Genomic DNA, 24,485 nt, shown 5'->3' with positions numbered 1-24,485 from the left:
CTATCTCTGTTCCCCTCATCTTCCCTGTCCAGTTTACTTCACAGCAATTGTCCCTGCTTTACACGAGCACCTACGTGTATATTCCATATATGTGTGTGATGTGAGTTCACTGATGTCTTTCTTCCTTTCGGAACATACACTCCACATGAGTAGGGACTATTTTGTTCAGTGTTTTATTTCTCTCCCGAGCCTAAAACGATGCCTCATACATAGTAGGCACTCAAATGTATCTGCACAATTCTATGTTATATTTCTACTTTTATCTATGACCGCTGCTTTAAGAAAATATTGAAGATTATATAAATATTTTTTGGTAAAAAAAAGTAAATGACAATTCTATTCAGCTGAAAACTATGTAACTTTGACTTTTTAAAGAGCGAGCCCTCCATTAATAAATTCCAAGAACTGTTTACAAATGCATAACTTTTTCATAATTTTAATGGAATTTTCCTTATTATCTGATCGAAGTTAGCAATTTTGTATATAGATTAGATAACTGATAGTTACTAATTTTTCGTAGTATCATTTTGTTATAGAAAGATGAAATTAGTGACGAAAGGAATATTTTAAAATGTTTTGCTTACGGGAGACTTTATTTTCATTCTGTTTAGTTACTTATATATCCTTCGAGACTATATGTGTGTAATTCATTTCATTGTGGTTAAATAGACGCATTTGAATACGTAAGTGTGTATAGTGTATCTCCTAATGTGATGATCAGTAATTTCTTTCTCGTGAGTAATTTGTTTTTAATATTCCTCCATGAGACGTGTTTTCTTTATACCCTTCTCTCTTTAATATGTAACAGATTCTTAGCGTTTCCTCTCTTATTACTACCTTTTCACCTTGTTGTTTTTTTTTCCCTATCTGTGTCAGAATTTTTAAGGGGGCCTGAGATAGCTTTGCTCCGTAAGCGCCTGCAACAACTGAGGCTTAAGAGGGCCGAACAGCAGAGGCAGCAAGAGCTGGCTGCACGCACCCAGCAGCCTCCTTCCGGTCAGTCTTCTCACGAGGGCTCTTCCCAGGACCCTCATGCCTCAGGTTATTAACGTCAAGTGTCCTCGAGCGGCTGGTAGAGTTGGTGTCTTAACACTGCTGCTGTGTAACAAGACGCTGCCCTGCCCTTCAGAAAGAGCTGATGGCGCTTACGGCTTCTCCCCGCCTTTGTCGCATCCGGCGCTCCCCGTCGCGGCCAGAGGAACCCGGGCGGCAGCGGTGTTGGCCGGAGAGCTGAATGTAGAATAATCCGTTATTTGGTTTGTGACATTTCTGCAAAGGGGCAGATGTTTATTACGTGTACGCTAATGAGCTACTTTCTAATAACCTAGTGAATTCAGAGCCTGCTTTGGCATTTCTATTGAAATTTCGTACATGCTGAAATGATACCTGTGTTTATCGGCCCCTAGCCCTTCCTCTTCTTCTTCTGTTGTTTCTCCTTTGAACATTAGCCAGTATTCCTGGGAAAGTAGTAGTGCTAGATTTTAGAATTACGGTGTCGTTTGGCCAGCTAGCCTGCTGACTCAGTCATCCTCTTCTGTGATTATTTGCAAGTTTTCAGTATCTGCCTACTTATTCCTTGTGTACATAATCAACTCTCTGATATATAGGACAACAAAAATACTCTACAGTCTCCTGCCAGAATAGTCTTACGCCGTAAAACTCATGGGAGTTTTATGACCGTGATAATCTGTGCCACTCTCTCTTTCTTTGAGCATTTTAATGGCCCAGTTCTTTCATGGCCAGGAAGCTCACGATAGTCCACAAATGTTTGTGGGAAGAATTATATAGCATAAAACAGTTTGCCAGTTTAATTCTTTCAAGATGGATGATAGGTATTATATATCCTGTCCTAGAGTGCTACGTAGTAGGTGCTGTGCAGATCTTTGTTTAGGAACTAGAGTGTGTCCAGGGTCTCCCACAAATGAGATTATGATACTTTGATGTACTGCTTTGTTTTGCCACCCTGCAGAGGTGGGGTATTCATTACTTTGAGAACTCTGATTTAATTACTTGGAATTCATTTATATATTGGTAGAACTTAGCAACCTCCACTTTATAAATAGCTGTTCTACCGTGTGCTGATAACAGAAGCACATTATATAATACCATGGTGAAATAAAATAGGTTTAAATAACTGTAATATAGGTGTGATGCTTGGAACAGATTCCGAGCCTCATTTTTAATTGAGTGTTATCAGCCAAGGAAAGACGTCTCTGACCATTTTTTTTTTTCCTGTACTTAAAACTGACTGGAAAACTTGATTAAATGACAGTCATGACATTTAATAATGAGACATTTTGCTATGATTTTGCGCTGTGCATAAAACTCTAGCTGAAGTGTTTCAAAAGCAAAAATTTTGCGACATAAAAACCAATAAGGAAGTTAAAGTGTTCCTACACATATTTAAATATTTTTAAAATACTGAAGTTTAGCAGGTGACAAACCAAATATTAAAGTGAGTTTGAGTATAAAATAAAACTGTCTACGTTAGCAGGAAAGAAATGTACATTGTAGACATTAGAACAATATTTTTTAGATTCATCCTTTCATATATAGCTTACCAGTTTGAATTGAAACAGATTTTTTTTAAAAACAATAAGCTTTAGAGTGATTATGTACTCTCTGAAATAAGATGCTGTTTACCAACTCTGAGATTTCTTATTAAATAGTATCTAGTTTGGTAATCCGTCTATTTGTGGTAATCTTTAAAAAGTAGACATCTTGCCCATTTTGAGGTTGAGAAATGTGTTATCTTTGTTGTGTTTTGTTGAGATTTTTTTTCTTTTATGTTTATTTTTGGGAGACAGAGAGAGAGAAAGAGTGCATGCACGAGTGGAGGGGCGGGCAGAGAGAGAGGGAGACAGAATCTGAAGTAGGCTCCATGCTGCCAGCGCAAAGCCCGATGTGGGGCTCGAACCCACCAACCGTGAGATCATGACCTGCGCTGAAGTTGGATGCTCAATCAACCTAGCCACCCAGGCCCCTCTACTTTGTTTTTTAACAGCCTATTGGGCCCTGAGGCTGTCTTACATGGTCAATATTAGAGACCCTTAGGGCTAACAGTCAGTGTGTATTGCTTCCTTCACCATAAGGTAAAATGCTTCCTCTGTATCACATGCTTTTTTTTTTAAGTTTATTTATTTATTTTAAGAGAGTCAGACAGCATGAGTGGCGGGGGGCGGGGGGTTAGAGAGAGAGAGGGAGAGAGCATCCCAAGTAGGCTCCGTGCTGTCAGCGCAGAGTCCGATGTGGGGCTCGAACTCATGAAACTGCAAGATCATGACCTGAGCCGAAACCAAGACTTGGACGCTTAACCAACTAAGCCACCCAGGCGTCCCTCATCTGCTTTTAACATAGCATTCATACGAGACATCTGAGACCCTAATAAGTCTAATCTTGACATGCCCTGTGTTCATTTGATAATGCTACTTTTACTCTGTCCTCACATGTCATAAGAACACTATTTGGTAATTAAATAAGGAAAAGTTAAATAATGCATAGTTTGTTACAGAGGATGACTAATAAAAATCTGTATGTTCTGTCCATGTAGTAAATTTTTGATATGAGGAAAAATGAATAAACTTAATATAGAATTCATCTTTTTAGAACACACAAATTATAAAAATACAGAATAGGAATTCAATTTATGAAATTCAACAAGGAGATAGATTTTATTTGAATGACAGTTATTTTATTTTATTTAAAAAATTTTTTTTTCAACGTTTATTTTTTTGGGACAGAGAGAGACAGAGCATGAATGGGGGAGGGGCAGAGAGAGAGGGAGACACAGAATCGGAAACAGGCTCCAGGCTCTGAGCCATCAGCCCAGAGCCTGACGCGGGGCTCGAACTCACAGACCGCGAGATCGTGACCTGGCTGAAATCGGACGCTTAACCGACTGCGCCACCCAGGCGCCCCAATTTTATTTTAAATAATTTTATTCATTTTTGAGACATACACACACACAACGTGAGCAGGGGTGGAGCAGAGAGAGAGGGAAGCACAGAATCCAAAGCAGGCTCCAGGCTCCAGGCTCCAAGCTGTCAGCACAGAGCCCGAATTCATGGGGCTCCAATTCACGAACTGTGAGATCATGACCTGAGCCTAAGTCAGACGCTTAACCGACTGAGCTACCCAGGCGCCCCTTGAATAACAATTATTAAAACATGTCCTTAAACTTAATGATTAGGTACAATATTGTCTGTGTATTGTGGACATTAATTGATCCATCATAGCTAATTTCTAAAAATTTCATTTTTCAAAGTCAGAATATATTACTTTAAAATATTTTTATTTTTCTAAACTAAAAAGTGCCTTTTATTTCCTAGGCTTTTAAAAAATACATCATAACTTATTTCTAGGCTTTCAGTGATTTTTTTTTTTTTTTTTCAATCATAAAGAGGTGAATTTGCCTTCATCAGATTACTGGTTGGATTCTTGTCCTGGCCTTATGACTAGATGAGCTCGGACTGATCATTTGGCTGCTTTGTGTCTCAGTTTCCCAATTACTGATTTATTTAGATAGTGTCGCCTGCCGTAATTTACAGAGATGACATAAGTATGGGGTAGACAATATGGTATAACATTTTTGTATTCCTAAGTAGAGCAGTACACATAATAATGGGCTGTCTTAATTATAATATCTTCCACTTACCACCTCACAATTACCTCCTATCACAGCCATACACAGTTGACGGCATTCAGGGTTTTGAATGAGCTCTAAAGACGAATGCCCTAAACAGCTATGGCAGAGACAGTCAGCATATTGCTGATTTTAAACCTGACTCTTTTTTTCCATTTCAGGTCCTTTGAAGTCATGGGTTGCTGGCTCCTGCTCAGAGTGACAACACCCTGTGGAGTCTGCTGTACTGGCTCGACCACCACAGAGCCCCACTGGAGCATGGAGCCAGCCTAGAGGGGGTCAGGTAGGAACTGTTTTTTCACTTTATGGCACGGTTTTGCCGATTGGAAAAGAAAAAAAGTAATTTTTATACCCCGAGAGGGTATACAATATTGGTGATTATTTTTGAAAAAGGGCTTTTCAAAACTGAGCCATATTGGAAAAAATCAGCACTTACCCGATCCTGTGCAAGCAGGCTCTACACAACATCTAGTCCCCACTGTCCGTGACAACAGTCACGTGTAGCACTTCTCAGATGGATGCATTTGATCCTTGTTTTACTGTTTATAGCATAAGCTGTAGTTAGTAACTCAGATATGATGTCAGTCTCGTTCTATAAGCATCCATGGCTACATTGAATGACAGAATCTGGGCACACCAGTGATGAATGTCTTAGAACTTCAGTCATGGGAACACGTTCCATATTTTTCAGAACAGCTTCCTATCATTATTTTTCATTCAATATCATGTTTCTGAATAAGAGGCAAGTAATAGTAACATTAATTGACCCTTTCCTATGTGCTATCTAAGTAGTTTACATGGATCATCTCATTAAGTCTTCATAAGAATAGTATGTGGTAGATACTGTGATTATTCCCATTTTACAGATGGAGAAACTGAGACATAGAGACGTTAAATGACTTGTCCAGGGTTACGGTATTACTGAGTGGAAAAGCCAAAATTGAACCCAGAAGTCTGGCTGACTCAGAGGGTAGAGCATGAGACTCTTGATCTTGGAGTCTTGAGTTCGAGCCCCATGTTGGGTTTGGAGCTATTTAAAAATAAAATAAAATAAAAATCTTATTAAAAGACTATAATTCCTTATTTTTGTCTACACTGGAGAAAATTCTGATGTCAAGGGGCTAAAGAGTTTTTTCGAGACCAAAACACAAATTTTTTGGAAATACACAGAAATTGGCCATGAGACACCTTGAGCTTAGCACTGAATGAGTTTAGCCTAAAGCTTATCTCTACCTTAAAACTAATAATTCTAAACACTTGCAATAAGCGAACCAACCATATTGCATTTTGTAATAAATTATTATGAGACCATATGATCTGATTTTTTTTTTTTTTAAGTTTATCTTAGAGCAAGCACACAATGGGAGGGTCAGAAGGAGAGATGGGGGGGCGGGGGGGGGGAAGAGAGAGAGAATCCTAAGCAGGTTCCACGCCATCAGCGCAGAGCCCAATGTGGGGCTCGAACTCACAAATTGTGAGATCATAACCTGAGCCAAAACCAAGAGTCAAATGCTTAACCGACTGAGCCACCCAGGCGCCCTAGTCTGATTTTTATTATGTAATGGGTGCTTTCTGGAAGATATTTATTTCACAGCCAAATGGGGTAGAACATGCAAACATACTGACACAATCAGCACTGAACTAATTTTATTGTGTTACTATTTGGAAGTACTTCTATAAGTTAGAAGTTATGGGTACTGTATTTATGAATATCTAGTGGTATGAAAACATGTCACTTCACATGTTTATGTGCCAGGAAAATAATCCTTCCAAAAAACAGCTGCATGGTGCCCAAGATTGAAAATAGGACAAAACAATGATCAAGAAGGATTTCTTCTTAAAGATTGGTTTTTCAAGATGGAAGGAACAACAAATAATTCCCCAGCTATGTACAGTATTGTGACAGATATAAAACCAGTGAGGAAACCCTTTTCATTTAATACTATTTTAATGTAAACTTTTTAAATACCTTAAATCATTAAAGAGATTGAAAATATATAATTTTGAGGAGATAATAGCATTCTAGATATTTCGTTAATGGGTTTTTTAGAGACATACTCTTTCCTAAATTTTTATCTATAAAATTAAATAAGATGGTCTTTATTTCATAAGATTTGTACATTCCATAATGTTTGTGGAAAAATTTAATATTTGAAAAAAAGATTACCTAGAGAGTTGATAGTTTTCTGAGTGCTCTTAGTTATAAATGAGAGTACAATGAAATGTAGAACAAACACAAATAAAAAATATTTCATGAAACGCTTTCTAGGAGGATTTTCTAATACTTCACTGTGATTCAAATTTTTGTTCAGTTTTTCTTTACTTTAAGGAATACAGTTTTGGTCTTCTAAAAACCATCTTATCTGTTCTTGAAAAACAACATAGGTAGGAATGTTGTATCTATCCCTGAAATGGATAAATGAGAAGAAACCTTAGAAAGGAAAGCAAAGCATGGAGAGATTCAGGAACTGATTGAAATCCTATCATTTCTTCTTTCTTTTTTGTGTTGTGCAGATTTGTTGAACTGAATGTTCTGATGAAGAGGTGATAAGTAAGGATAAGCCAAAGCTATCATTCAGATGATGATCATGCGTTATCCAAATCTAGTAATTCAAAAGTCTCTGAGCAAACGTATCAGAAGGTAGACAATTTAAAGTTGATAGAAGTGGTCCTAGTGGCAAGATTTAGACTGTTAAATGTACAAATTGAAGCAATCAGGATATACTGAAAAACTTTTCTTAGCTATTAAGTTAAGGACGCTCTCAACTCAAGATATTTTATCTACCTTTGGGGAATAAAATGCCATTATGAATAGAAACTGGTGACTATCCAAAAGTGCAAGGTTTTTGTCTCGTTAACATTTGCTAAGTACTGGAACACAGGATATTAGAAACTAGTAATTAATCTTACATTTTGGGGGGAGCTGTGCTTATTATCCACATATTCTAGCCCCATTGGGACACTGGAACCCAAGCCAGGACTTAGTAGCCACCTCCTATTCCCTGGTGCCTTGCTTAAGTTACTAGGTCCCTAGGATGGCCAGGAAGAAAGAAGCTTAGATCTAAAAATGTCACACGGCTAATTATTGTCAGAACCAGGTTTAGAATCAAAACTCACTAACTCCAAACCAATGCTCTTTCCATTTTATCATGCTGCCTTTTCCAAACAATAGAACCCATTTATAGAACAAATTCTTACACGGAAACTCAGTGCATCAAAAGGATGAAAAATTAAATGTTTTATTTGAAGCCGGGGTGGAAAGCATGAAGCCCAGACTGACAAGCCTATTCCTTTCCTCTCTTTTCCTTTTCCCACTGGGCCCCTAAAAACTAAGGCTTCAACAGACTACAGTTTTAATATGCACAACATATCTTGGAGTTTTTAAAATTATCTGTGTTTCTGTCATGGCGATTACTTCATTGAAGTTTTCTCTTACAAACCATTTTCTTTGTCTCACGTCTTCACTTGAGCTCCTGTTTCAGCTCACGGTGCAATACCCACCGTCTAGCACAGTGTAGTGAGCATCTCATTTCATGCTTTGAATCCTCCAGTCCAGAACGAAAGCCATCTGTAAGGGGCCAGAAAGGGGTTTAAGAAGGGGAAGGAGTCTTCCGTCTAGTGAAAGAGATCACTCTAGTTCTGTTTTATCTACCTTGTACCTTGTGCCTGTGCTAAGTGAATTTGACAAAAGGTATATGCATGGAAGCAGAAGAATATTTTCTCAGCTCATTCTTAGTTTGCTAAGTGCTTGCGTGGAATAACCTGTCTGAAGCACATTGGCCCCGCTTACTCACTGCTTGGGAAATATACCACAGTACTTACTTCTGTTCTCTGCCCTTATACATTTGTTTCTTAAGCTTAGAGTTGATCGTGACATTGCTGTGCAGTTTTCTGCTGCTTACTTTTAAGTTGAAATCTCATTTTTGTTTCAGATTCTCCTTCTTCTGTGGTTAACAAACAGCTCGGATCCATGTCACTTGACGAGCAGCAGGGTGCGTGCAACAGGAGATGCGCTATGCCCATCCGCCCATAGTTTTATTGCGACGCATAAACCAAGCTCTCTCTCTCTCACTTTTTCGTAGCATTTCGTTTTGATTATGGTCTAACAGTCAGTATTTTGTGGGCTAAATTGCCCTACGTGGTATTGTGCATAAAGGTCCTCCTTGGCCTGTGCGGATTATTTTCTACGTAAACTCAGTTTATTTCTACCTTTGGCCCCTTATGCCATCTTTAAATTCTCTTTTTATAACAATATTGTAATGGATATAAGCTATATCTACCTTTAAAAGCTGAGGTGTCATAAAACCGTGTAGAACTGTGGGGTGAGGTTACCACATCACCTAGTGGCTGACCTAGAAAAGGTTATTTGAACATACTAATATTCTGTATTACCAAATGGCTGTGGTAATATGTCACTTATCCAGTGGTCAGACTACTGATAGCTTTAACTGTAAGGAATACAATTACGATCTCATTCTGTAGGGGAAATAGTGTCCACAGGTACTTGGCACGTGTGAAGTAGGAGAGTGTAACATCAGCTTGAGAGCTCTGAGCACAGCCTGATGAGCCAGGTGACTTATTTTTCCAGCTTTGTTACTAGCACGTCAATCAAGGACAGCGCAGAGATGGATTGGTAGAGGAAGACGTTCTGACCATGAGAAGGGGAAGCTGAAAAGAAGGATGGAAAGAGAAAGACTCTGAAAACGAAACAAACAGGCCGTTCAGAATTAGGGAAAGCGACTTTACTGCTGTACCTCCGCATTCCCTGGGTTACTCTAAATGTATCGTGATGCAGCTGGTAGAAACCAGTGATGCGAAGTTGTCCGGGATAACGTAAATAATACTTTTCTCTAAGAAGACAGATGCATCAGCTCTCTACTATATTTTATAAATACGTTTCCAAAAAACTGGGAAAAAATAACTTAGCTCTAAGGCCATAAGCTCTTAGTTGGCTGAAAGTTGACACGTATAGGGTGCCTCATTTGCCAATGGTATTTGGGAACTTCAATGTTATTGAAGTACCTGTTCAGTGTGAAACAGATCTGATTTTAGCAGTCTTCGTGGAGGCATATTCAGAAACTAATTTTAAAACAAATTACTTCTGATCTTAAATTATTCTTTCTAGACCTGAGATGACCACTATTGCTGTGGGTGTTTCTGTTCTTGAGACTGCATGAATGATGAATGAGTTGGTAAATGAAATTTGAGAACTAAGAAATTAAGCATGTTTTGTCTGTATGCACTTATTGTAAAGGTATTAACAGTGAAGAATAATTCCCTTAAGGTAAAGTACAATTATATCACCATGTTATAATATTTTGTACTACTGTTTAAAACTGCTCTCTAATCAAAAATCTTTTTTGTAAGGATATATGAATGCAAATAGTGTATCACTACCAGAGAGTTGTGGCCAGATTCATATTCTGTTAATCACATAGAGTGATTTCCATAGATTATATTGAATATTTTATTCAGTTAAATTGGTACTTAATTTACATATGATATGGAATATGGCAGAAAGAGACGAAGAAAGGATAACTCGCAGATTTTTGGCACCAATGCCTGGGTGAATGATGATGCCACTTAACTAAGGTACATTAGTCTTGAGGCAGAAATCAAGAGGTTCTTTGTTTTTTGGCCATGTCAACTATGATATGCCTGTTAGTCATAGAAGGAGAGGTGTTATATAAAAGGGCAAATACTGAGTAGGTTTGGCAGAAGCTATATCATATTAGACTATCATCAATGAACTGTGTAATTAGAAACGTTCTAATGATGAACAGTATATCCAAATGAATTAAACCCTGAGCTTTTTTTTTTTTTACATGCCTTTTTGTTTAGCAGGATTACATCCTTTTTTTTTTTTTTAGGTTTATTTATTTATTTTTGAGAGGGAGAATGCGGGAGGGGGGAAGGGGCAGAGAGAGAGAGGGAGAGAGAATCCCAAGCAGGCTCCGTGCTGTCAGCATGGACGCGGGGCTTGATCTCCCGAACCGTGAGATCATGACCTGAGCCGAAATCGAGTCAGACACTTAACCGACCGAGCCACCTAAGGGCCCCAGGATTACGTCATTTAAAAAGTACTGGGGACTTCTACATTACAGGCTTATATTACCTAAAAATAACTTCTGTAAACATTAAGAGAAACTGCCCACCACGATCTTTCTCATCTGGACTAATAAGATAACCTCTCAGCTGGGTTCCTCACACCCACTCAGGCTGTGGCCTGTTCCAGCAACAGCCAGAGTCAACTTTTAAAAACAAATCTAATCATGTCCTTATCTAATCATGTCCTTCATCTACCTAAAACTTTTTAATTGTGTCCCTTTGCCCTTCAAAACAACCCAAGTCCATACCGTGGACTTGACCCGGCCCCTGTCTCCCCAAACTTATCTCAGGCCACCCTTCTCTCACTTACTAAGCTTTTGACAGATAGGTCTGCTTTTAGTTCTTCTAACACTCTCTATTCCTTTCCCTCTCAAAACTCTTATGTATGCTATTTCCTCTACCAAAAGTCCTTTTCTCCTACAGCAGCTTTCTACCCACCAAATCTCCGAAATTCCTTTCTTAAAAATAATACGACATTTTAATTTGAAGTAATTCTCCCCTCTTACTCTCTTTGTGACTTGTTTTCCTTCATTGCATTTGTCACAATTTGTAATCATACAGTTTGAGGATTTGTTTCATCCCTGTATTCTCTAAATGTTGTTTTCATCGACTCTAATACACTATGATACAGATATGCCTAATACCATATCTGTTATACAGTAAACAATAAATATCTGCTTAAATGAGTGAGTAAATGACTTTATTAAGTAGTGGGATGCCTTAGGAGAAGCAGAACCAGATTTATGTATTGGAAAGATGATTTTGGCACGATTATAGATGGTTGATTGGAAGGGGTTAAGATTGAAAACTGCAAGACCATGTAAGGGGCTGTTGTAATAGTCCAGGTGAGAGACGCTCTGGGGTCCAATCTAAGGTAATTAGAGGTAGGAAATGAGAAAAATGGACAGATTTTGTCAATATTTGAGAGACAGAATTGATGGCACCTTGAGACTGAGTGGTTAAAAATGAATGAGAGAACCATATCCAGGTATCTTGATAGGATAATGGAGAGCGATACCATCAACCAAGATGGGGATTTCCGGAGAAACAGCTGGTTATAGGGGGAGAAGATACATGAGATTTTCTTGATATGTTTAAGTACACTGAGCTCTCCAAATTGAGAAATCTTACGGACAGACAGACGGATATATGTGTCTGGGAGTCACTGGAGAGGTCTGAGGGGGAGGTAAAAACTAGGAATCATCAGTTTACAGATAGCAGTTGAAACCGTGGTAGTAGATGAGACTGTCGAGGAAACGAGGGTCAAGTGAAAAGGGGAGAGTGTACCCTGCAAGAGCAAGCAAGAGGAGAGGATTCGGCCAAGGAGACCGGAAAGGAATGAGCAGAGGAACTGGCAGGGCAGAAAGGATGCCGAGTTGGGGGGGGGGGGAAGCAAAGTTCGAAGAGGAACTGCCCAGCAGTGACCTGTGAAGCGACGATGTCACGTCAAGACTGAGGGATGGTTTTGGCCTTTGGTCACAGGCCGCTTACCCGTTGTTGCCGTGGCCTGGCAGTTTGAGTAGCGCGGTGGGGGCAGAAGCCAGACAGCAGTGGTTTGAGGAGAATGATTTTCTTTTGGAGGCGGAAACGTTGGCACCTAGATGACTCTTTCCATAAGCTCATTTAAGAATGAAAAGGTAGAGGAAAGGTAATGTCTGGGACAGGGGTTGTGGTTTCCAAATGGAGCACGCTGATAAAATAAGAAAGAATCTTTGTCCGAGAGGTTAAAGGTGTAGGGAATAGTTGATGTCCCCTTAGTGCTGTTATTTCACGTTTTAATCTTTGTCAAGACTCTTGTGTTCCACTTTACCCTGTAGAACGGGAAAAGTAAAGTTCATAGGTTTTCTTTCTGAATATATCTCTAGGGATTATTTAATCATGTTTCAAGTTTCTTATTCATACTTTTAAAGAGACGCTGTTACATTTTTTTAATTGATAATTCAGTTTCATACTTATTTGACAATGTTCATCTTACAAGCCCTGAGGTACTTTCACATTATTGTGTGATATCCCACCGTAGTCCATAGATTTCTTTATTTGAGGGGGTTACCAAGGATAAAAATGCTACTAATAAAAATTTAAAAATTGGGGTGCCTGACTGGCTCAGTCAGTAGAGCATGGGACTCTCGATTTGCGGGTACTGAGTTTGAGCCCCATGTTGGACAGAGATTACTTAAAGTCTTAAAAAAATTTTTTTTTAATTGTAGTGGATTTGCTTCACTAAAAGACTTTTTTTCTTTCAGTGTTTATATACACATTATTGCATTGGTTGGTCAGTCACTGTTTTTGTTTATCTTGAATTTTTGACAGAAGCACAACATTTTTTAAATAAAAGTATATTTAGTCTAAATCTTCAGAGTCATCAATGCAAGCTGCCTGGTTGCTGGTTGCCTCAATAGTTCTTTTCTTTTATCAAAATATTTTCCTAAGAAACAAAATGTCAAGGAAATAAGTGTACAACATGCATATTGTTTTTATCCTATCGTAAAATACTTTCCAATATCCTGCAAATAGAGGGCTTTGTACACACATTGACAGCCTCTCTGTGCTAATTAGAAACTCCTTTTGAGTAAGCACAATGATACCTGTGCATTGTGTTTAGTTTGAACAGCGTTTTAATGAGTAGTTCTGGTGTTTCTTTTCATTTATATCTTTAATTATGTAATGCCTACTGTATTATAAGGAAAACAATCCTCTTCTGGCATATATTTCTCGTGCCTACTTACATTATTAAAAGTAACACATTATTTTCTGTTAAAAATATTTAGGCCAGTGATATCCCCCTTTTAAAACAATGGAAGAAACCTATGACCTTAACTTTTAATTTTTGACGGAGTATAAGAAAATTGTTCTGCCTGGGTTTTAAGTGTGGCCGTGACTAAAGCCAAGTTGCTGTATATCCATTACAGTGACAATCATCGGGAAGTTGATGATGCTGTTGCGTTTGAAACTTAGGCCCGTGGGCGATTGTGCACCTGCCAGACACCAATTTGTAGCTTTAGAAATACAGATTTTAACTCTCCACTGTGTATATGCACAAAAGCAGACTTCTTTCGATGTCCATAAGACGTTCACTTAGAGGATGAGACTTGTGGGTTACCAGGAACCGGTGAAACAGCTCTGACTGACTCCACTAGGGTAGATGGGAAATGGGAAAATGGGACCTGTCATGCCTTCCCTTAAGGTCATACACTGTCACCAAATTACAATTTCATTTTAGTAATTTCATGACAGTATTACTTCAAGTAGTATTTTAGATCTCCATTAAATGTACTTTGACAATTCTAATTTTTGTTAAATAAATATCTAACTGTTGAAGCCTGCTGCAGTAATGGAAAGTACGAATTCAGTATTCATCATACTGGAGTGTATTTGTAAATACTGTATCTTAAATTCTAAAAAAAAAAAAAAATGTTAGTGAACTTAGAGTTCCTTCTAGATTTTTTATATTCCAAAAAATTAATTATCACCTCGTTGCTTAGAAGGGAGCAGTTAGTCTCCCTTTCCCCAACTATTAAGTCTAGATTCTTCATGTTAGTGATACATTTGTTCTTTTGAAAGTTAAACCCTATTTCATTTTGAGCATATTTGTATGCTCACTCGTTCTCCTCTCCTGCTAACCAAATCAGTATCTGTCTGTATATCCAGTTAAATTGTTTTCTAACTCAGAACTGTGTATGATAAAAATAACTGACATTTATTGAGTTTTTAGTGTGTGACTGGCATTGTGTTAAGAATTTTACATGCACTATCTCATGTGTTCTTATACAACAAGTACTAATGTTATTCTTATTTACTGATGAAGAAACCAAGACTCCCAAGAAATATAGAAGGACAAGTGAAATAAGTGATGGAGCCATATTTGTATGTCTGTGTCATTAATTCAACTCATATTTAATTATCTGGTTACTTGGGGCAAGTACTGGGCTCACACTAGGATGCATGCTCCCTGTGCTGGGAACATAGTGTTGATTAGCAATAACAGTGTTAATAATCATAATAGAGTTGGTTAACTGTAATAATAACAATAGCAGGCACACTTACATTGCATATTCTTTGGGGCACACATTACTTTGAGCAAGTTTTATTTGTTCATTTACTTAATCCATACCACGACCTTATACCATAGGTACTGTTACGCTCATTTTCCAGACGAGGAAACTGAGGCACAGGGAGATTAAGAAACTTGTCTGAGGTTACCCACTGTAAGTGTGCCTTAGTGTTATAAATGTGATCCAGAACTAAGCCTGACTCTGCCATCTGTGATCATAACTACTCTGCTTTGCCTCATCTAACAGTAAAGACAGATGATGAAAAGATAACTCTAAGTGTGGTGAGTGTTATAAAAGAGGAAATAACAGGGTTCATTGGGGAACACGTAAGAGTGAGTCTTCATGTCTTCTGGTAGGGGGCTAAATACGGCATCCGTGAGGACAAGATACTTAAGCTGAGGTCTGAAAGAGGAGTATGAGTAAATTAGGTGAAGGGGAGTGAGTACAGGCAAGCAGAAACAGCGTATGCAGAGGCTCCGAGATAGTCACGTTAGCATGACATGAGTGTCCCACTGTGGCTGCAGTGTTCCTTGGCTTCAAGAGATGGGTGGGGCCCAGATTGAGAAGGACCTTTGGGAAGTTTAAGGTTTGGGATTTTATTTTAAGAACAGCAGGAAGCTAAGGAAGGGTTTAAAATAGAGAGTATGGACTGATCCATCTGGTTTGTCCAGAATAGAGTATGGAGATTTGACTAGAGACAGAATCACTTAGGAAGTTCTCCTGGCACTAACATTTTGACCCGATTGATGATAGAAGTCTGGGGAGAGAATGAAGAGATTGAAGAAATATTTAGGCTATAGAATAAACAGGATTTGATAATAGTTGAATGAGGCAGGAGATTGAGGAGGAGTCCAGAGTATAAGCTGCAGTAACCACTTTAGAATTTCTCTGTGGGGGTGGTTTAGTAATGGCAAGCTGGTTGGAGGGACCAGGATGAGAGTCTGTGTCTTCACATATTTGTGGTTGTTTGGGGGAGTTACTGATGGAGATTAACAGATGACATTTCTGGCTGCTGTAAGGCTAACTCCCAAGTTTCGATTGAGCACAGTTAAGTGGGTAGACACATTCTTAAATAGGCAACCCTGGAAAAGGAATAAGGTATGGGAGGGGATGCGTAGAAGGAGGTGGGGATCGCAGACTTGCTTTTGAATATGTCGATTTTGAGTTTTCCGTGCGAGAGACCCACGTCTGTTGGAAAAGGCTGTTGGGCAGTTGATTGCATGGATATGGGGCTTAGAAAAGGTGTTAGAGGGTCGCCTGGCTGGCTTAGTGAGTAGAGCATGTGACTCTTGGTCTGGGGGTCGTGAGTTGAAGCCCCACATTGGGCCTGAAACCTACTTAAAAAAAAAAAAAAAAGAAAAGAAACCCTTTTTTAAAAAAAGGAGGAAAAGATGTCAGAGCTAGAGAAATAAATGGGGAATTTTCTGCATATAGATAATAATTGAAGCCATAGAAGTAGATGAGTTGACAAAGATGAATATAAAACGTGAGGGGAGAAAATACAGTATCTAAAACATCTCAGAAAAAAATCAGAAAAATTCCAGAATTAAAGATTTTGCTAGAGGAGATACAAGAGACGAAGAAGGAACCAGAGAGGTCAGAGGTAGAGTAGACCACCAGTACAGTGTCATGAGGTTGAGAGAAGAGAGATTCTCAGATATAGGAGAGCTGTGTATCTGAGTGCTGCTGCTAGGTCAAGCAAATGGTTTCCAGAAATTCTCCACTCAGTTAATCAGTGTGGAGGAGATTGATCAAATTAGAGCAGTTTCACAGGCTGGTAGAGACAGAGGCCACGGTAGACCAGGGGGTGAAGAAATGGAGATGAGAAATAAGAAAAGCATTTCAAAAACATTTTTGTAATGTTTGTTTGTTTCTTTGTTTGTTAATTTTGAGAAAGAGAGAGACCAGGGAGGGGCAGAGAAAGAAAGAATCCCAAGCAGGCTCTGCACAGAGCCTGCCGATGCGGGGCTCCGAACTCACAAACCTTTGAGATCATGACCTGAGCCGAAATCAAGAGTTGTACACTTAACTGACTGAGCCACCAAGGTGCCCCAAGAAAAGCATTTCAAGACAATAAGCAAGGAAGACAGTAGCTGGAGGGGAAAATGGTTAAAGAGAGCATTCTTCTGAGCTGTCTGCCTCGTTTGTTCATTTTCACCTGGACGTCACATACTGATCTGTTTTGTGTGACAGGCAGGTTTGGATTTTTTAAGAGAGAATGTTCCCGGGGAAACAGAAAAGAGAGATACTGAGTAAGGATTTGGGGAGGGTTCCTGTGCCACATGGCGTGGGCATCTTACCTGTTTCCTTCCTGTGTGTTCTCCTCAAGACTGAATGTGAAATAGGAATAGGGACTCTTATGAACAGAGAGCTGTAAGGCTCACGGGTCTGCAGCAGGGGAAGGAGAGCCTAGGTAGCTGCTGCATTTCAGCCCAGAAATTGTAAACATCACTGGGAATATGAAACCAGGCACAGTCTGAACCTACATGTATCCAAACTCATGTTTAGATTCAATTTACATTTCTGTGTTATGTCATGAAAAAAGTTCTTGGATTAAAATTAGTATAATTGATATAGAGGTTGAGTTTTGATTGTCAGGGAGATATTTTGACTAGAATATTATTTCCAAAAGATTTTACAGAAGAGATTTCCTAAGAAATACCAGTTTTAAAGTTGTGCTTTCTTTGGTTTTGGCTTCCAGAACATCATTTATGTATGTAAAGTCAGATCGCACTAGTGAGAAGACTTATTTTTAGAATAAAATGCCTTGCCCCACAGTCATCTGTATGGTAGATAGGTGTTTTCTGTGAAGAATCTACTCCTAAAAGCAGTTTCTCCACTTTGAATCAGAATATGCCTTCTTATGCAAATGATTGGAAGAACTGGATATCCAGTAGTCTGAGGTCTGCAGAAAAATTACGGATTCCTGACCTATAAAATGGAAGTGTTTCAAATTGTTCTAAAAATTATATTTGAGAAATTTGCCTTCTCTTCTGTGCAAGTCAAGTAAGTTGGGAGCAAAATTTGAGAAGGTAGTTGAACCTTATTGATGTGTCTACATATTTTTCAGAGAATTTCACCGTATGTTTTGCTTCCTTTTAGATGTATTTATCTTTTTAGTTTTTTTAACATTTGACTTAATGGAATGAGAAGTGGCAAGAAGTTCATTGCAGGGGCGCCTGGGTGGCTCAGTGAGTTGAGTGTCCAAGTTCAACTCAGGTCATGATCTCACAGTTCATGAGTTTGAGCCCCGTATCGGGCTCTGTGCTGTCATCGCGGAGCCTGGAGCCTGCTTCTAGTTCTGTGTCTCCTTCTCTCTCTCCGCCTCGCCTGCTCACGCTCTGTTTCTCTCTCTCTCAAAAACAAGTAAACATCAAAAAAAAAAATTTTTTTTTAGTTCATTGCATAATAGAAAATACTTTTCATAAAGAATATACTATTTCTGTATTATCCACCGCTTACCTAAGCTACTCTGGGGATTAATGTATGATCGTACATTTACGAGAGTGACGCAGGAGCAGAGAAATGTTGGGCATAATGATTCTAAACAAATTTTTGTGGCCATATCCTCATTAATTATCTTAATTTTGATTACTCTTTAAATTTACATATAGGATAGGTCTCCAAGGATATCCTAGCTGAAAGTTCAAACATCTGTATCAATATTTAGATGATCTATAAACCTAGTTACCAAGATAGCCTATTTTGTGCTACTGTCAGCACACTTAATTTTTGGCATGACTCTGAGCCTGTGTTTTTAGAACCACAGAGGAATATAATTTCATAATGTCAATGCACAGATGAAATGGTTTGAGTACATGTGTGTTACCAAAACAAAATTGTTTGTGGTTCATATCTGAAAGGCTTGGAAGGTATCTAATTAAATAAAATTCAGAGAAGTTGCTTTCAAATTATATTCCAGACCATTCTAAAGTTTTTTTCTGAGTCACTATACTAACCTGAAAGGGCTCTTATAACCTGTCTGGAGAGGATCTTTAAAATTGGGTCTCCACAATTTCACGTTATTGACTATTCACTTGTAACCTCGAAAACGAAGTCTTTTACAGTATGTGGTCTTGATTTTTATGTGGTTATTATTGTGCTTTTGAAACGTGTGTTTTTAAAACAGGTGGTAGTTTGCCTTTTTAGCACTTCAAGCTGCTGTCACCAGTTTTTAATAATTATTCTTAAGTAAGCAATATAAAATAGCCATCTCTAACTTCAGCAGTGTTGAACAAATTGAAAGTGATTTTTCCCCCACTACACTGCCCTTGTGCTGAGAGCACACAGTTTAATTAATTTTATTCTCCTATAATGTTTTTAGGAGAAGGAGAAATAGTCCAGTCTCTAAGCACCCTAACCAGAAGATGCAGCACAATTTTCCAGTACTCTGAGGCCAAAGTGACAATTTGGGTTACCAGAACTGTTATCAGTTACATTAATATTGCTGAAATGGATTACACATCATTCCTGAGAAATAGTACCACGAACAATTGGTATTTCTAAACTAAAATATTTAAGCAATCTTATTTTCTATTTTGTATTCAAGTTACTTCCAAGACAGCGTAGTCAGTAGGAACTCTATGTAGAAGGAAGCCTAGATGGCGAGAGAAAAAAATCTAACTCAGAATCACCTGTTTCACCATCTGTAAAGTGGAGGTTTAATACAGGACGTACCTGTCTCCTGGGACATAGTAATGCTTAAGAAATTCTTGTTATTATTATGATGGTGCTTTTTATATAAAGTCATTTGTTTAGGTGAAGTTCTAACCACAAGGGCTCTTAGATTAAAACTTTTACTTGTTAAGCAAAAAATATCTTAGTTACATATTTCTCTCTGTTGTGTGAGGTTTTGAATAATACAGTTTTAATTATATATACATATATATGTATATATATATTTCAGTGTTTATTTTTGAGAGAGAGAAGGAGATAGCAGAGAAGGGGCAGAGAGAGAGAGAGAGAGAGAATGAGAACCCCAAGCAGGCTCTGTACTGTCAGCACAGAGCCCGATGTGGGGCTCGAACTCATGAACTGTGAGATTATGACCTGAGCCAAGATCAAGAATCTGACGCCCTGAATAATAAAGTTTTTAGATTGTGTTGGCCGATATAAATGGTTACAAATATTTTTTCAAATAGAGTAAAAATAAGAATTTAATTTTTTAGTTTTTTAAAGTGGATTTTTCTCAGACATTTGTAGCTTAAAATACGTATTGTATCAGAAAAGAAATGTGAATTAATTCGCTAGTAAGCCAGGGATCTACATTTCTGAGAAGATTCAACCTGGTAGGATGTAGATGATCAAGAAGAGGAGTATTAAAGTAAGAATAGATTGGAACAAGCCAGGAAATGCATCCTAAACTGTGGGTAGATACTCTTATTAATGACTTAGTTATGCATTGGGTGGTGTTTCTGCCGGAAGCACTCGTTATGTACATGCAGTCTGTAAGGAGTTAACTAGACTGAGGGGTCTAAAGTTTGTGTAGCTAACAGAAGAATGCATTCTGTTTATACAGCGGTGACCCAATTTTACCCCAGGCTGGTGGGTTCATTAACAATCTCAGTGAACAAATTCTGTCAATGATAGTCATTTTATAAATTAAATGAATACCACTGTGTCTTACGTGACTTACAATATGTAGATTGTATTCACGAGAGATTAAATAATAACTTATGGTGGTAGACACCGTAAGGAAGACGGTTTAATTAATATTATCTTAGGAAGCTTCTTGCTTTGCGGGGGTGGGGTGCTGCAATTTAAATAAGATATTTTCCACATCATTCTGACCTCTGGACAGAGGTTGTATTCCTGCAATTACAGAGTGCAAGTCTCTATAGCTGTCTCTTTAATTCTATACGAAAGGAAATTTTTGATACAGCGTATAAATGGCTTCTTACAACTTAATGTTGCTATAAGTGAGGTGGATGTAAGAAATTCAGTCCTGTAATTCTCTCACCCCTTTTGTTTTCTATCCCTTCTTTACTTTTAACAGAAAATAAATAGGGGTGCCTGGGTGGCTCAGTCGGTTAAGCGTCTGACTTTGGTTCAGGTCATGATCTCACGGTTCATGAGTTGGAGCCCCGCATCGGGCTCTGTGCTGACAGCTCAGAGCCTGGAGCCTGCTTTGGGTTCTGTGTCTCCTTCTCTCTCTGCCCCTCCCCAACTTGTGCTCTGTCTCTCTATGTCTCTCAAAAAATAAATTAATTGCAAAAAAATTTTTTTAAGAAAAATAAATAGCAAAGCACTTTCTAAAGTGTTGTGACAGATAATAAAGGAACCAGCCCAGCTCTGCCTCTTAGTTTCCTGGATCATTCAATCTTGCAGCTGTCTGTCCTCATCAAGGATTATGATGGTGATTTGGGCAGCAGTGGGCCAAAAATTTCAGCAGCTAAGAATAAGGGAAATTTAATTTCAGTAATTAAGAATAAGGGAAAACTATGTGTGGACAAATGACTACCAGCAAATTTCTCAAAGTTGGTCAAGGGTAGGACAGATGTCTTAAAAGTCCCATTCTTAATAATTTTATGCAAGCTAAACATCTGTTAATTCAGTTATTTTCTTGGAATACCATTTGATGAAATACCTCCTTTAAAACACTGAAAGTAATACTGAATCTTTGAAAGTTGTATTGGATTGTTAATTTATTCCCAGTGGCTGTAGCAATGACATAGTCATAACAGTAGTACAGAAACAAAGTGTTTTTACCATTTGGGAAGCCAGCTTTATAATTTACTGACACTGTTATTTTCAAATAGCAATTAGTATTACAGGAGAGGATTTCTCAGGAGTTAGAAGTGAAGACCCAAGAACTGAAAGCCCTGAGTTTTATTACCAGCTTGATTTCTCATCCCTAGGAGAGAATCCTTTTCCCTTCTACTATAGTTCCCTATTGGAAATCTTGTTAATTGCCATTTCATAGGATAAAAGTTAGAGCAGAGGTTCTGTCGGATTCTCTTTTAACAAGCGCTCTAGCGTCTTCAAGAGGAATACAGAAAGATAGAAGTATTTCACTGCAGTATAAAATGAATGTAATAACCAAAGGGCCTGAATAATATAGGTTTTTATGAAGTTGTTACTGCTTTTGTTATTTTCCAAGACAGAAGGCTTACTATTAATAATGTATCAGTTCTTAAACTGATAGCAAGAAAACAGTTATATCACAGAAGAGTTTTCTTTCTGCAAGCAACTGGCAGAAATGTTACATGTTTGATTATATAGCAGTTTGTATTTTCTGTGTATGCTAATGTTCCCTCAAGCTATTAATCATCATAAAAAGAAAAATTTTTTAAGCTTTATTTAATTTGGTGTTTGACTATCCATGTGCTCTTTTGGGGAGGTGGGGAAGGATAACTTTGGGGTGGTCTATATCAATTTGTGTAGAATTTCTTGATTTTATTTGCCATTTTACAAAGATTTAGTATGTTGAGATAGATAATGTATCATGGACATCCCCTATAGATTCTTAAGGTGAAATTACGATTTCCATAGTTTAGAAAACAAATTCCTGAGATTAGTCAGGAGAGGAAGAGGAAATATACCAAAACATATGATCTTATAGCAAAGAGAGTTTTAGAAATATCAAAAGCATATTAAATTTTCTTTTCCTCCCCTCCCAATAGAGTGCAGGCTATAATCCCTTGCTAGATTATAAATCTGTGAATTTGAAAGAACAGAAAAAATTTGATAGCCTTTAGTTGCAGCAGAGTTTTTACTGAACAGCTGCTTTCAGAGGCCTGGCATCTTGCTTCTCAGTGCTTCTGAAGGAGCCAACGTTAGTTTATCGTGATGCTCTAGCAACTAAAGAATGAAGTCGTGAGCATTCCATTACATGAAAGTACCAGTTTATAACATAGCTCATTGCTTGTTAATATTCTTTGATTTCCTAATGACTAAATATGACTCTCAAATGTGTGTGATTTCCATCTGAATTGAAGGGAATCATGTACACAAAAGTAGAATTTGATGCAGTGCCACTTTGAAATAGTGTTTCTATAACACTTGCTTTTGAACTTTAAGTGAGAACCGTAACAGATGTGAGAAAGAACTATGACAAGGACAGCCTAATTTAAGTTTTATAAATTTTAGGAAATGTCATCTTTTTATTGGTTTCAGAGACTTTTTCAAATGTTTTAAACACAATTTTCAGATAACAATAATGAAAAGCTGAGCCCCAAACCAGGGACAGGTGAACCAGTTTTAAGTTTGCACTACAGCACAGAAGGAACAACTACAAGCACAATAAAACTGAACTTTACAGATGAATGGTAAGTTAATATTTTTGTAAAGCTGTTCTTAGCCATTTTGTAGGATTGTATTAGATACTATTTTTAGCACTTCGTCATCTTTGTGTTTTGTTTAGTTGTAATGCATTGGTTCACCAACTTAGGGTGGGTGGTTCAGATCGCTTAGAGAGGTTGTTAAAACACAGATTACTGGGCCCCACTCTCAGTTAAGTTTGAGGTGGGATCAGACAGTTTGCATTTCTAAAAATTTCCCAGGTGATGCTGATGGTGTTGGTCCTGGAATATTTCTTCTGATAGAAAATGCAAAAGATAGAAAAATAAATAATCACCAATAGACCATTAGTGCAAAAAAAATAAACCTAACATTTTGGAGTTTTTTTTCAGTCTTGGTCCTTTGCGTAGGTGTGTGTGTCCACACACATATGTACATATATGTATGCATGTGTGATTTGGGGGTTGAGTTTTAAAGTTAATTTGAACCATACTGTACATATTCTGTTCTCTCCTGCATTTATTTGGCTTAACTCCATAATAAATATTCCCACATTTCTACTTAGTTTTCATAAATCTGAAAACTGTGTAATACTCCAGAGTTTACCTAACCGTTTTTCTTTAATCAGGCAGTGAATTTACCTTTTTTTTTTTTATAATGAATATCTTTGTTTACAAGCTTTTTCCTATCTTTAAGAGTGATTTGAGATGTATTTTTAGAAGTCAACTCTATCTAAGTCAAAAGATATTGCCAAATTATTTTCAAAGGACTCTTCTGTCATTACATTTCTCCCAGCAGCATATGAAAGTTCACATTTTGCTGCCCCGAGGCCAGTGTTCAATAGCAATTTATTTTTAATTTGTATATTTGATTTTAAAATAATTGTCATTTTTATTTAATTGATTACTAGTAAGGTTGAACTCTATTTGATGGCTATCAGGTTCTCTTTAATGACATTTCTGGTTATATTTATGGCTCACTAATCTAGTTTAAATCTTATGTCTTAAAAACAGGTTATGTGAGCTTCTTACATTCTTTTAGTCTGTCTCATGCCTTTTGCTTGAGATAGTATCCAAAATGTTGTATTTAAATTTATTACCATTTCTATATTAATATGATTTAACATATCAATAATATCTTTCTTAATATATAATTACATAGTAGTATAATTATATGATTAATATATAGTAATTATATTAATCATTTATAACCAATATATTAATTATTTTGTATAATTAATATTATATCAACATATTCCACTGTTTATTATTATATATTATATGCTCATATAATATATACATAACATATAGCTATATATTGTTTATTAATATATAATTATGTGTTGATATGTGATTTTATTTATTTATTTATTCCAGTTCACTGGTTTCCATTTGTGTTCATGTGTCTATGTATTTACATTAAAATCTTTAAGTAGTATTTTCAGA

General features: G+C 37.5%; 1 protein-coding gene across 8 annotated transcripts in view; it reads left to right on the top strand.

Moving 5' to 3' along the window:
• The window catches only part of DCAF6 (DDB1 and CUL4 associated factor 6), a 136,624-nt gene that overhangs the window by 71,283 nt on the left and 40,856 nt on the right, over nt 1-24,485 (top strand). For 2 of the 8 annotated variants that reach the window (XM_040451747.1, XM_040451748.1), the window contains exons 11-13: nt 877-1,041; nt 8,575-8,634; nt 22,952-23,069. In XM_040451747.1, coding sequence (XP_040307681.1) covers nt 877-1,041; nt 8,575-8,634; nt 22,952-23,069 — 343 coding nt within the window. The remainder of the gene's footprint in view (nt 1-876; nt 1,042-8,574; nt 8,635-22,951; nt 23,070-24,485) is intronic. The other 6 variants (XM_040451752.1, XM_040451753.1, XM_040451754.1 and 3 more) reach the window with 4 other exon arrangements.

The sequence above is a fragment of the Herpailurus yagouaroundi genome, unplaced genomic scaffold (genome assembly GCF_014898765.1).
Source record: "Herpailurus yagouaroundi ecotype Mexico unplaced genomic scaffold, PumYag 205, whole genome shotgun sequence".
Lineage (NCBI taxonomy): Eukaryota > Metazoa > Chordata > Mammalia > Carnivora > Felidae > Herpailurus > Herpailurus yagouaroundi.
Note: the sequence above shows the minus strand (reverse complement) of the source record. Positions and strands in the feature narration are given on the sequence as shown.